Below are 15,010 nucleotides of genomic sequence, written 5' to 3' on the forward strand. Positions count from 1 at the left end.
TGCCAACAGTCCCCTAGGGGGTAAAAATCAATTCGAGTGGAAAATCAGTGGTTCGACAAACTCTCCTTCAAACAAAAAAGAACTCATGGTCACTTCTGATAGAACTGTGAGGCCACCGTTTCTCATGAGTCCTGGAAAGAAGAAGAGCCTAACTTTGCCAACATCACCAACGAGCACGTGGGCCAAGAGCCTGCCCAGGTGGCTCGTCCCACCTCTTAGGCCTCCAACCAAGCAGAAGTTTCCAGTCAACAATCCACACTGTGACATAGCTATTTTGGTCAGTTTTCTTTTTCTTTTAAATGATATCTCACTCATCATTGTGTTAGGCTGAGGAAAACAGAACTTGAATCACAAAGCAGAAATACCACCATTTTTGCTCAAATCTCCAAGGGCAAAAATAAGATGATAAGAAGTAAAAAGAACTTAACTTTCATATCTCAACTTAGACTTCAATTCGTAAATAACTGTTTGAAGTATAGTTGACTTACAATGTTGTGCTAATTTCTGCTGTACGGCACTTCAATTCGTAAATAACTGTTTGAAGTATAGTTGACTTACAATGTTGTGCTAATTTCTGCTGTACGGCAAGGTGATTCGATTATATACATATATACACATTCTTTTTTATAATATTCTTTTCCATTATGGTTTCTTACAGGATACCAAATATAGTTCTGTGTGCCATACAGTAGGACTCACTGTTTACTTTATATGTAGTAATTAGTATCTGCTAATCCCAAACTCCTAATTTATCCTTTCCTCACCCCTTTTCCCTTTTCATAAGCACAAGTGTGTTTTCTATTAGACTTCCATTTTAAATAAGTTTCTACAATGAGTGACCACTCCAAGACAAAGACATGTAACAACAACAACAACAAAAAGTGAATTTTAAGAACGGATTCTGATGACGGGCCTTTCCAGGTTATTCAAATCTAAATATATGGAAGTCCATATGTTGGGGGGTGGGGGATGGTGTCCCAGGACAGCGGGAAATTGTCTAGCAGTCCAGTTCCGTTCTAGCCAGCAGCAGCATCACCATCCTCAACAGTAAGGGGGTAATCGTGCTCTATTAAAAATTGCATTTCCAAAGATGTGTTCTAGGAGATGTTACATGTGTGATTTCTGTTCCCATCAAATAAATAAAGTCTGAGGCCACGTGGAGGACTAAGAATATTTCTGTGAAGTGATGGGTAACAGCCACACACGTAATCTCATTTGACAGCTGAACAAATCGCTTTCCAGAATAAATCAAGCTCACACTCCAGTCGGATGCTGGTGTCCTCTCAGTGGGGTGAGCAGTATATAAAAACATCCCAGGTAAAGTTTCCCATTAAACCACTTTGGGAAACCAGGTAATGTTGAATCAACCAAGAAAAGGTCATTTTTATGAGTGACACAGCCAAACACGGAAGTAACACTCCCACACAAGAGGCAGGTTTCTACCGCTCTAGGGTTACCTTTGCCTGGAGAATCCCAGGGATGGGGGAGCCTGGTGGGCTGCCATCTATGGGGTCGCACAGAGTTGGACACGACTGAAGCGACTTAGCAGTAGCAGTAGGGTTACCTTGGTTGCATGGCTGTGCACTCCGACTGAAGACTGGCTTCCTTTCTTTCTCTTTCCACAGAGAGTTTGCATCCTGAATGTAATGATGCAGCAAATATGGCCATATTTTTCTTTTCAAAGAAATCCACATTTTTAACATACTGAGGGTTATATTTTCTTATCTTATTAGAATATACCTAGGGTCGGTTGAAGTAAGAATACCTCACTTCACTTCTTATGACCAGGCTGGTAGGTGGTAACTCAAAATCGGCTTTCCCTACAGCCTGTGTATTAATCTGAACTTTTTGTACATTCAGCTGCAATTCGTTGCAGGTCTGTGGAAGTAAACCATGACATCTGTGGAATTAGTTTTGACTCCGATGGATTTACTTTCTCACTCTATGAGGGACCTTCACTAGTTTTTTAAAGGTGTGCAAAAACATTACTGGGGAATGAAAGAGAAGATCTGACTATGTGAAAACATACACCATGGATATAAATGGAAGGTGCAATACAGTGAACACAGTGACTATGGTGGAAATTATTCTATAAACTCACTGTAATCCCACTCAAAATCCTAACAGGGACGTTGGTGGAACATCAACGGCTGATTGCAAAAACAGCAAAAAGTGAAGTGTACACCTCAGACACTTTGAAAGAAGAATAAGACGAGAACACTTCTAGGAGATATCCTGGCTTACTTTAAATATATACTAATTATGACAGTGTAGTCTTAGCAGATGGATGGCAAAATAGACCAAGAGAACCAAACCGAGGCCAGAGATGTATGCACAGGTACAGCAGAGAAATGTAATGCATGAGATTATATAAAAATCAGTGGGGAAAGGAGGAAATATTAAGCATGTAGTGGTTTATGTATAAGAAATGTAAAATACAGATTTCTACCTCATACTATACCCAAAAAACTAAAATCCTAATAGAATGAAGACTGAAAACTGAAAACCATACTTTTTATGAAACACAATTGTTTTTTAAATTGAAGTGTAGTTGATTTACAAAGTTGTGTTAGTTTCAGTGATTCAGTTATGTGTGTGTGTACACTCTTTTTTCAGATTCTCTTCCCTTTCAGTTTATTATAAAATACTGAGTATATTATAGTTCCCTGTGCTTTTCAATAGGTCCTTGAAAAGCACATTTTAAAAGAGAATATTGAAGAACATCTGCATGACCTCGGAGATAGGAACAATTTTAGAACAAGGTTAAAAGGCACAAATCATAGAAGAATAAAGGAAAAGACTGATAATTAAGGCTTTATTATAATAAAAAATGTTCAGCACAACACAAAATGTGCTCAAAGTTAAAAGATAAGCCACAAAAAGGACGATGATATTGACAATACATTTAATTAAGGGTTAGTATCCAGAATGTATAAAGAATTGTTACAAATCAATAGAACAAAATAAGTATATAAATGAAAGAGAAAACCCAAATGGCCAATAACCTACCCCAAAGTTTCAACCTTTGTAGGGAAATTCAATATAAAAAAAAAACAATGAAATACTTCATACCTATGAGATTCTTGAAAAAAATTTAAAACAGTGAGAACACCAAATGCTGGAGAAGATTTGGAGAAACGAGAATGTTCTGATGCTCCTGGTGACAGTATAAATTGATACCATGACTTGGGGGACAGTGGTGACACTATACAGTTGAAAGGCAGCTCCACGTGATGACAAAGCATTCATTCTGCAGATTCTGAAACCCAGGAGGACCCCGTGGGGCATTACCTGGACAGACCCCTTCCCCATATTCTCTGTTTTAGCTCCTCTCTGAAGTACTTAAATCACTGTATCTGATGCACATGTCCTAAGCTGTCTTACAGGCTCCTCCTGGAGCCTAAGGCCTAATAATATTAACTCCTGTGACACCGCCCTGTTACCTCACCTTCAACTAATCTGAGAACTGAGCACAAGCTGATCACACACCATGGGATGCCCCTCCCTCACCTAGCCTCTAAAAATGCCTTGCTGAAAGCCATCAGGGACTTTGGGTCTTGTGAGCACCAGTGACCCAGATTTCTTGCTTGTCACCAGCAATAAATGCTGCACTTTTCCTTCACCACAACTTGGTATCAATAGATTGGCTTTACTGCATGCAGGCAAAGGGATCCAAGTTTGGTTTGGTAACAACTATACCATCACTTCAGTCAGTAAGATGACAAAATACCTCATTGAAGGAATGAAGGCAGCTTACTGTCTAAGTCCCAACACCTCAAGAAGAAAAGTTAATTTGGCAAAAACCGTTTTACATCTAAGAATTTTCAGGAAGATAACCGGAAATCATCCCAGGCCTTCAATCTTTTTTCTAAACCTGCATATTGCTTGGAACACCCATTTGGCCATCAGTTCTCTAACTACTGTTAATTGAAACAATTCCTAAAATTCTATCTTCTTCAGGCAACTAATTGGGAGGAGGTCTTAACATCTGTTACATCCTTATACCCTGAAGCCAGAAAACATTCTTACAGATTGTATCCTGAATACACAACATTAACAACTTCCTCTTTATTCTCAAATCCTCCTGACATATTTTTCCATTTCCAAGGTGGATAGTGGGGTTACCTTATCTTTATAATCCCTTCCACTGTATATGCATGTTTTTCAATTACCCATCTCATCTCCCACCAATTATTTTCAAAGTCCTTCATATACCTGCTATGTCAATGTTTTCTACTTAAAACAGGGTAGGAACCAGTGGCTGATGCACTCCTTAGCATAGCTCTACACATGAAGGTATTTAATAAATGCTTTTAACCATAATGATTTAGAAGTAGGTCTACTTCCAGACAGAAAATATTACTGAGTTTTAACATAATGTTATTCATGTTGATCAAAAGCTTCCAGACCTAAGAGTTCATCCTCTATAATTCCATTTATATAAAGTGCACAAACTGGCCAAACTATGTTGGCAGAAATTAGGAATGATTACCCTTGGTCAGGGCTGCCTAAAAGGGAGCTTGCAGGGGATTTCTGAGCAGCTGGTAATATTCTGCTTCTTAATCTATATACTGGTTAAGTTTGCAAAAATTTATCGAGCTGTATGCTTAATATCTGCCCACTTTTTACACGTATGTTATACTTCAATATCAAATTTTAAAGTGATTGTATAATATTTGTGCCTCTCGCAAAACATCTAAAAATACCTGTGACAAACTATCATTATATAATAGAGTTCAAAACAGTTTTTGGTAATCCAGGACAGTGGCTTTGCAACATGACAGTAATTCGTGGAATAAAAATTCATCTCTTTAATGTTCTGAATTCTGCTTTACTTAATCATGATTATTGCCAGAATATGCCACAGGAGAAAACTAAAATGAAAATACACAATAGAGGGCTGCATCAAATAAGGTCATCCTAAGGGTGTGAGTTTCTTTGTTAATTATATCTCCATTCTTTGCTCCTTGGGTGAAGGAACAGATGCCTGAATTGAAGCTGCCATTTGAAAATCCTCCATTTAAACAATCTTTTCAGTGAGTTGTGAAACACTGCAGTCCTAAACCTAAAAGGGTGACCTGATACACACACAAAATGGCAGATTTTACAGGCTCCTTCTGACTTTCACTTCCAAGGTTCCTGCTCTTTTTATACTGGAACTGTTTTGCAAGTGTGCTCAGATCTCTTGGAGAACACCAATTTAAGCTCTCCATCCAAGGGAAGAAGTGAGGGATGGGGAGTGGGCAGGGAGATCAATGGCTGTTCAAAAAGATTCTCTGTGATCAGGAAGGGAGAAAAAGTCCCCTCTCTTACAACTTCTGCATTTCTCAAACCCATGGGGAAAATGTAATGAAGTCATTACTACAGACCCTAAGGATGAAACAGAGTGTTCAGGAGGTTGCCTTTAAGGCTTAATCTGGGTATATTTGATTACAGCTAAGGGGATGAATTCTAAATTTGGAAAGGCCATCAAGGTAATTAAGGATGTTAAGAAAGGGGACTAGATCCTTGAGGTCTCTCTACTTAATGAAGAAAACAAAGGATGATGAAAACAACTTTGGTAAGCAGAATGAACTTCATATAGATTCAGTTCTTTCAGAGATAAAGCATCCTGAAAATCAGAACAATTTACCAAGGAAAGCCAGACACTCGAGGTTTGCTCTCACTGTTGAGATGGTTTAGGTACCATTTTACTCGAAACGAAGAGTGAATTACGTGGTGTGCAAGGCTCCCCGCTATATCTCCGGGTTCTCTGATGACGCTGAAAAAAGGTTTAAAACTTTCTTTAGCTATAAAAGTCAAGTATCCCTTTTGGAAGGATAACAGTTTTAACCGGAGATTTTGCGATCCTGTAGGTGTGCTCAACCGAGTCTCCAATCATGCCATTATTCAGATTTTATAATATTGGGAAACACAAAAGGCTTTCAATCCCTCTTACTCAAAAGCAGTGGTTCTCAACATGGGATTATTTTGTCTCCCAATAGTTCTTACTTGGCAATTTCTGGAGACATTTTTGGTTGTCACAAGTACGGTATTGTTATTGGCATGTAGAAGCCAGGGTTGCTGCTAAACAACCCACAGTGCACAGAATGGTCTCCTCACAACAAAGAATCATCCAGCCCCAAATGTCAAAAAGTGCTGAGCTTGAGAAACCCTGATCTAAAAGTACACTTGAAAGGGAAGGAAAGATTTCTTTTGTTTCAGTATCTGTCTCCAGTTGCTCTGAAGAGGAAAGCAGAATTCAACAGTCCTACAGAAAATGAATACACAAGCAGATACTAAGCAATAACTCTAATGCGAGATCATTTACAACAGATCTTGGCGAACCAAGTTCAAATACCCGAGTTATAGAGCCATTAAGAGTAAAATTCAAAAGATCAGGTTTAATACTTTTTCCTTTGGCAGATTCTGTTTCTAACCAAGTAAACAACTTCTGTGCTTAGCTGCTGAGCTGTGTCTGACTCTTCTCGATCCAATAGACTGTAGATCACCAGGCTCCTCTGTCCATGGGATTCTCCAGGCAAGAATACTGGAGCGGGTTGCCATGCCTTCCTCCCAGGGATCTTTCCAACCCAGGTTTGATCCTTCCTCATTGCAGGCAGATTCTTTACCGTCTGAGCCATCAGGGAAGCAACTTCTACCTCTAGACATTAAAATTCTATTTTCTGATTACTAGAAAATGTACTCCTTTTTAATTAAGTGATCAGCTCATCTATCAGATGTAAGCATCAACCTACTAAAATAAATTTTAAAATAAATGCCCAAGATTGATCAAGAAAAATAAACAGATATACTTAAATTACCTACATTACTAGGAATGAATGCAGGAACATCACTACAGATCTTATAGACAACAGGATTAGATTTATAATACAAAATATTATGAACGACTTTATGTCAATAATGTTAATAACTTAGATAAGATGAAAAAGTCCTGGAAAAACACAGCTTATCAAACCTGAAACAAAGAGAAATAGGAAATCTGAATAGTACTCTGTTAAAGAAACATAATTCATAATTTAAAACATTTCCACAAGGAGAACTCAACACCCAAATAGCTTCACTGGTGAATTCTTTCAAATATTTAAGGAGGAAATAATGACACTTTCAAAATAATCAAATGTATAAATAGACAAGAACTGGGTTTCATTTTGATGCCTAACCCCTCTGGAGTCACACCAAAGAGACCCTTTCCTTCCCCCAAAAGGCTCACACTTCCTTCCTTCTCTGCTTTATCTTTTAAAAGGCAGGAGGCAATAGACAAGATCAAAAATATTCTTGCAAGATTCAGCTATGTGTGATCACTTAAAGCAGGTTACTTTATGTACACACTTTATTTACAAGATGTCCTCGCCCCCCACCGCCACTCATTCCTGTCATCCTGCTCATCCTTCAAGACTCAGATCAAGGAAAACCACCTCCCCAGGAAATCCCAAGAAATAGCACTCCACCCTTTTTTCTCCCTGAAACAGAGGAAATTATTCGACAGGACCTTGTACTTCTATTATAACTATTTATCTGCATCTCTGAAATAACTTTGGTGATCTGAGGACAGCACTGGGTCTTGTTTATTTTTGCTTCAAGATTTAGCACAGTACCTGGCTCATCTGAACAGGACTCTGTGAACGCTTGTTGAGTGAGCAGCTGTCTTAATAGTCCCTGAAAGCCTTCATGGTGATGGCCATGTAACCGGAACTCAAACACTTAGAAACAGGCACATGCCCTATTGCATGGCATGGCAGTAGGTATTCATTTAACCCAGTTACACAAGTGGAGAGTGGAAGCTCAAGACCATTGTTACCTTTTAATCCTCAGGGCAATAATGAATTACACTGAAACAAACTGTTTCACTCCAAAAATTTTGTGCACTTCAAAAATCTGACAAGAAGGAAGTACTTTTCACCAGAGAGGAAAATATTTTATAACATCAAAAGAAAAGGCTAAAGGCAAAAAAAAAGTAATGAAATAAAATTCACACTGTTCTTTAAATTGTTTTTGTGTCTGTATATGCCTGTAGCAATCAATTTACTTCGAAAGTGACTTCAAGCTCTGAAATTCTGTTATTCTGGGCTAATCTGTGCTCAATGTATTAAAGTTATTAAAGAATAATTAATGTCATTTGCACTAATTTGTTCTAGTTTATCACAGTTTGTCATATATAATTTTATATGCCTTGAAATCTATACTTTTATAATGCAGACAGGCCTTAATAAAATTGATTTTATATAAAACCCTTATCCTTTTAACAAATACTTGTGGAGTACCTATGTCAATTATTTGAAAGAACATTGGGATAAAACAATGAGTAAAGCAATCTTTGTTCTTGAAAAATTTGACATTTGAACAGAAAAGACATAAACACTAACAACCCAGCTAATGGGAACCAGAAAAATCATGTTAAAATGTTAAATGGATAATATTGGCTTAAAGATATAGTAGGAGCCCTCTTACCAATGTTCACCTAGTGGGTCCACCCAATTACCCAATATTCTCTATTCTTTTTGTAAATAATACTGGGCATTGCCCACAGAACTTGGTTTCTAGGCTACTCTCCAAGACATCCGTGTATATACTGCTTCTCCCACCAGTTGAATTGTGTACCTCAGAAGTCTATTATATTCTCAAGTCTGTTTATGCCAGCTGTACTTGTTACTAGAATTATGACATTTAATTAGGTGTTACACAAGCTAATGAGCTCCAAAAATAGTATTTTATTTCTTTGAAAACCAAGTTGATTGGCTTTGAAAAGCCTTAAGAGATGAGTCACTTCGAAAAACAGTTGCCAGAGTAAGTAGGGGCTAGAAAATTTTAAAGGTTTAAGAGGAGTGGGATTGTTGATCTACAAGGAATCTGTACACAGGTTGGTTCTCACTCTACTTTAAAAGGATCGAACTGGAAATCAAAAGCCATTGAATTCTGGCTGTGATTTATATACACGGAAGTCTTCAAGAATTTCAATCAGGGTCCACGCTCAAAGACCTTGACTTTGCAACAAAATACTGGTGAATTCATGTTTAAAGTTAAACAAAATGTGTAAGATGGTTACTGACAGTGATTCACCCCTTTGGCATTTTCAATAAACCATCAACTACTTGACCCCAGATTCGGCCAATAAGGATGTCCTCTAAGAACCCCTTGGAAGGATCAAGTGGTTTGGGCTAGAGGTTTTGCTAGAGCAAAAAGATACTCAATAATTAATTACTTCCTGTTTGTCACAAACCACACTCTGTGCTATTGGACTAGAGTTTTATGCAAAATTTCCCCAAGACTTGAAGGGCACTCTCTCCCAGACCAGAGGGTGGGCTGTTCCTAGGTCTTTAGACTCAGACAGAGGGAAGCAAACCATCCTGGGACTATTTCCTGCCCAGCTGATCTTCAGGGTAGCATTCTTCGTCTCCAGCTGCATCTGAATTCCTGAGCAAACTGCCAGAAGCAAACGTTATATGTGTGGGTCCTTGGCATGCATGCTTCCTTCTGACTCTGGCCTCTGAAGGTGGCCTGGGCCCTGCATGTAGAATCAAGAAAGGCTCTCTGTCGAAGCCAGCTCTAAAGACAAGAGGGCAGGAGAAGCTAAAGCTGGAGGCCCTCAAGTGGGTGAACACTACGGCTTCCTCCGCTAGTGTCTTTCGGGGATGGCTGGGTGTCCTGTTGGCGGGCACATCAAGATCCCAGCATTCAATGCAACGACCAATGATGCCTGTGATGCTGGCTTCAAGGAAACACATGGTGTTTAAACAATTAGGAAGCTGTTCTGTCACGTTTGTCAAGCCTAACGTGACCCTCTTATTTCTTTTTTCTAACTTACATCCTTTGAGAGGGCAGTTTTGGGGAGAATGGATACATGTATATGTATACCTGAGTCCCTTTGCTGGCCACCTGAAACTATCACAATACTGTTAATTGGCTATGAAAGTGAAAGTGAAGTCACTCAGGCGTGTCTGACTCTTTGAGATCCCATGGACTGTAGGCCACCAGGCTCCTCTGTCCATGGGATTTCCCAGGCAAGAATACTGGAGTGGGGTGCCACCTCCTTCTCTAGGGAATCTTCCCGACCCAGGGATCGAACCCAGGTCTCCCGCATTGCAGACAGACGCTTTAACCTCTGAGCCACCAGGGAAGCCCTAATTGGCTATATTCCAACATAAAACAAGAAGTTTTAAAAACAGAAAAACAAGAAAGTACATCCTTTTAGATCTGTAAGGGCCTGAAGAAATGATTTTATCAAATCCTTTTACTGTATAGTAAACTGAACTTAAGAAATGAAAATGATTTACCCAAGCTCACATGGCAAGTTCGTGGAATTCCTGAGGCAGGCATCCCGGCCTCAGACTTGCTCTGCTTTCTCTATTTGCTGGCCTTGGGGACTACCAGCTCCAGTACCACCAAGAGCTTGCTAGAAACGCAGAAACTCAGACCCCACCCAGACCCAGAGAATCATAATCAGCATTTTGAACAAGATCACCAGATGACTTGCCTGCACATTAAAGAACAGCTCTCAACCCGTGTTTTTAATGCTGTTTAGTGAAATGATTGACTGTGTTTAAATTCATAATCCTCATAAAAACTTCCTTATCACAAAAACGGATCTAAACAACTACTTCGTTATTTTGCTATATCTGATCATTTCACATATAATTTTCATTTAAAATTACAAGCAACTAATGAAACAAAAGTGTCACTTCTCGGATGTGTGCATGCTAAGTCACTTCAGTTGTGTCTGACTCTTTGCAACCCCATGGACTGTAACCCACCAGTCTCCTTGGTCCATGGGATTCTCCAGGCAAGAATACTGGAGTGAGTTGCCATTTTCTCCTCCCGGGGATCTTCCCGACACAGGGATCGAACCCACGTCTACTGCATTGCAGACAGATTCTTTATCACTAGCACCACCTGGGAGGCCCTCTCTCTGGATACATGATCGATATTCACTCTGGGTGGATAGTCCACAAAAGCGTCATAAGAGATTATTTCAGGGAATCCATTTAGTTGCCATGTCTTATGGTCTATAAAGAAAGTAACAGGTTCAAAATTCTATTAGGCAACCTGAGTTGCTATCAGAGAAAACCAGAGTTACACTGAATGAGAGAATGAGATGAGAGGAAAAGAAAGAGAGCGAGCATACACATGCACAATGGCCAAATGTGGAACTCTTCAGCCAGTGAAATAATTTCAACTGCCTCATTTAGCTGGTGTACTACATACAAACAGTACATCATAACATCTTCCCATTGTGCAAAAGAATCCAAGGTACTGAAGAGTTAAACACACGTCAAACATCAATTGGCTCAATGCATTTACATGAAATGTCCAGAATAGGCAAATCTATATAGACAGAAAGTAGATCAGTGTTTGCTAGGAGCCTGGGGAGGTACTTCTAATGAGTATAGGGTTTCTTTTTGGGGTGATGACAATGTTAGCTAGTGGTGGTGGTTGTACAACTTTGAATATACTAAAACTCACTGATTTTGTGCACTTAAATGTGTGCATTACATGGTATGTGAATTCTATCAACAAAGCCATTAAAAAAGTCAATTGGCTCAACAATTTTTGAAAAGCATGCTTTAAGATGCATTGAAAGATAAAGCTGTACACACACTGCTCATTATTTTCTTTGTCAACGTAAAGATTTTGAATACCTTAAAATTTGAGTCCAGAGGAACTTTTATTTTCACAAACCTCACCCAGTTTACCAGTAAATGAACTGATACCACATTAAGGAAGTGACTTATATAAGAATCAAAGTTCCAGCCAATGGACAAATGGTCAGAGTTTTCCCAGCATTAAATCACTTCAATTAAAACATTCATTGGGGTACGTTCAGTAATTAAATACATCTGGAAAAATAAAACCAGTTCACGGCCTTGTGGTGTATTTACTAAGAATCTACCAAAGGAAATCAGTATGTTTCCTTTCTGGCCTGAGGGGGACTTTTTTTTTTTTCTTTTTTAATGTAAAAGCTAAAAACTAAAACCAAGGAAACTGCCAGAACCAGTGAGGTATGCACAAATTAACATAAATTGGCAATTGAAGTGTAGAAGCAACAATTGTCCAAGACACAAAGTACTTCCTTGAGAACAGGCCTCTGGTTTGGGCATTTGCTTCATGAGAATCCCGGGAACTTCCACACCTACCTAAAAATAAAGCCCGCCCCCAATTAGACCCTGGGCATTGTGAAAGCCATTCCCAAGAAGGTCCCCAAGTGGTAATTCGACGCTCAATTTCTAACCGGAACAAATCCGAATGCCTAGGATCAAAAAACAAAAAAACAGAAATAACTTTATTTCAGGAAAATTAGTTAATGCCTTCCTCAAGCCGGCACTTTTGTGCAACTTCAACGTCTTTGAGCCAAGCATTGCTGAAATATTGATAGTCACAGGACATGACTAGTTGGAACCTTTGATGTTGGGAAACATTGAGGGCAGGAGAAGGGGACGACAGAGGATGAGATGGGTGGATGGCATCACCCACTCAGTGAACATGAGTTTGAGCCAACTCTGGCAGATGGTGAATTGGGATAGGGAAGCCTGGTGTGCTGCAGTCCATGGGGTCACAAAGAGTTGGACACGACTGAGCAACTGAACAAGTAGGAACGTGAGATACAGGTCATGCAATTCTGTCCTTTTGTAGAAGGATCTTATCCTAGCTCACCCCTAACTTTTTGGCAAGAAATTGTCCTGGTGGATTCACGGATCTTATTTCCTTTCAGATTTTGATCACCTAGAAAATTTATAAAATAAACCAAAAAATGAAAAAGAAAAAAAAAAGGTTTAACTCTAAAATTCTTTGAGCTTCCTTTTAAACGCAAAATCATGTGCCCTCCTTACAAACCCTCACCAAACGTTTGCTCGGTACAAAATTACCACCCACGCCATCAACAGCACAGGGACTGCAGGATGGGGTAGGGGGCGGGGGCTGGGGCCCAGTAGGGAATGCCCAAGGTCTCCCCAGGGGCTGCAATGGTTAAATTCACTGACTCCCTCATTGGAATGCGGATTCCGAGGGGCTCCTGTGACAGTCTTTGTGGCTTTTGCGGCTGGAGCCTATCAGCCACGAGAGAAGGATAACAGAGCAGGCAGGGGAAACCCTTTCCCAGGCACATTTTTTCGGGGGTGCAGCGGAACGAGATTGATTTCCACTGCACTCTTTAACGAGTTTTCCGAGAGACACAGCGTCCCCGTGTAAAACATGTTGCAGGATTTCGGGGGTGTCCCCGTGTAAAACATGTTGCAGGATTTCGGAGGTGTCAGGAGGTGACAGACACAATCTTACAGCCTCCTGCTCTCCGCCCCGGGCCAGGTGGGAGATTTTGTAATCTCCAGAGCTCGGCTTTTTTTCACCCCGACTAATCGATTCCCCAACTGCCTCGGACCCCGCGGGGCACATAGGCTCCACCTGCGCCCCAGGTTCGCCTTCTGATAGTGGAAACGGGGGACAAAGAGCCTCGCCCTCTGTCCCGTCCTGTCCCTCTTCCCTTCCACCTTCTTGGTTTCAAGGCTCACGGTTCCCAAACGAGCTCACGGAAGACCCCAGGCTTGGGGAACTGGGCGTTGATTTCAGGTGGGCTTAAGGCGAACAAGACCCCGGCAGGGTGGGACCAAATCAGACTCGCAGCCGGGAGATCGGGCGACTGGAGAGCGTTCCGGAGAAAGGACCAGGAGCAACTGTCTCTCACCTCTTGAAAATTACAGCAGGAGCCCGCAGCCCGGGACGCTCCGTCAGCCCCCTCGGCTCCCCTCCGGGGGGTCCCGCCCGTCCCCTCCGGCGAGTCGCACGCCCGGTGGGGGGGCCGCAGCCGGAGTGGGGACGCCCCCGGGATGGGGCGGGGACGCGCACCTGGGCGTTCGGGACACCTGCGCCGTGCCCCTCCCACCTGCAGCCTCCCCAAAACCGGCCCGGGTCGGGAAGGTGCCCCCAGGAGGCCCCACCTGAGCGGGGGCGGGGGCGCGAGGCTGTGGCCGGGGCGAGGGGCCAGCGCGTCGGCTTACCCATGGCTGGAGATGGGCGGGAGGCGCGGGCTGCGGGCGCTGGGGCTCCCGGGGGACGGACACAGCCGGCGGCACAAGTTTGCAGGTCCGGCGGGCACGTGCGCGGGCGGGCGGCGTGGGGCTGCGGGGCTGCGGGGCTGGCGGCTGGTGATCACTCCCGGCCGGGGTGGGAGCGCGGCGCGGCTCCGCCTGCACTGGGGGCCGGCCGCGCCGAGAGGGGGCCCTGACGTCAGCGCCGGGGGCTTTGTGCGCCCGCAGCCGGGGCCCCAACCGGGCAGCGCGCGCGCCGGGGTGGCGGCGAAGCGCGCAGCTTCCTCTGGGACCCCCCGGGCGAGCTCCGAGGGGCGAGGAAACCGGAAAAGCCAGCGGGGGGGATGGGGACCGAGGGGAGCGGGCTTAGAGGATCTCGGAGGCGCAGATCTGCGTCCCAGAAGAGAACTCTTCCAGCCGGAGGGGGCCTTGGCAGTCCTGGCCGTCACCCATTGTGCAGATAAAGAAACTGAGGCCCCAGAGGCTGACTCGAGGACCTCCCCGGTGTTTGGCGGCCTCGCCCCAGCCCAGAGTCCTGGAACCTTTGGCTCACGTGGGGGCGGCGGGAGTTAGTTCGTTCCGTGGGTCTCCACCCTGATTGCACATTAGAATCACCTGGTGAGCTTTTGAAACTCAGTTTCTTCTGGGCCTCAGCGGGTGGGACCAAGGCCTCCATGCCTCAAAATCTCCCCAGCTGGTTCCAATGTGCGTCCAAGATTGCCACACTGACTTACTTGTGGAAAACAAATGACTTAGAAGGGCACAGATGGCACTCTCCCATCTGAGTGGTGACCGATTTGGGGGTTTCCATAAGCCGCCCGATCCCTGGAAGCCCACCCTGGAAGGCTCCAGAAGGCTTTGCCCACCCTCCCCAGACACGGCCTCTCCCAGTGCTCAGGCCTCCTGCTTGAGCTTGTAAGGGAATTAATGGTTTAACAGTGTCCAGATCTTAAATTCCTTCTGTCTCCTTAAGAGAAGAATTCTCCTGTCTCCAA

The 15,010-nt window shown here is 42.7% G+C and overlaps 1 protein-coding gene across 2 annotated transcripts in view; it reads right to left on the bottom strand.

Moving 5' to 3' along the window:
* GPM6B (glycoprotein M6B) overlaps window positions 1-14,532 on the bottom strand; it is a 158,513-nt gene extending 143,981 nt beyond the window's left edge. The window contains exon 1 of one of the 2 annotated variants that reach the window (XM_025277042.3): window positions 13,986-14,532. In XM_025277042.3, the coding sequence (XP_025132827.1) occupies window positions 13,986-13,989 (4 nt within the window). In that variant the 5' untranslated portion in view covers window positions 13,990-14,532. The remainder of the gene's footprint in view (window positions 1-13,985) is intronic. The other variant, XM_006059534.4, reaches the window with a different exon arrangement.
* Between the last annotated feature and the right edge of the window lie 478 nt (window positions 14,533-15,010).

The sequence above is a fragment of the Bubalus bubalis genome, chromosome X (assembly GCF_019923935.1).
Source record: "Bubalus bubalis isolate 160015118507 breed Murrah chromosome X, NDDB_SH_1, whole genome shotgun sequence".
Classification (NCBI taxonomy): domain Eukaryota; kingdom Metazoa; phylum Chordata; class Mammalia; order Artiodactyla; family Bovidae; genus Bubalus; species Bubalus bubalis.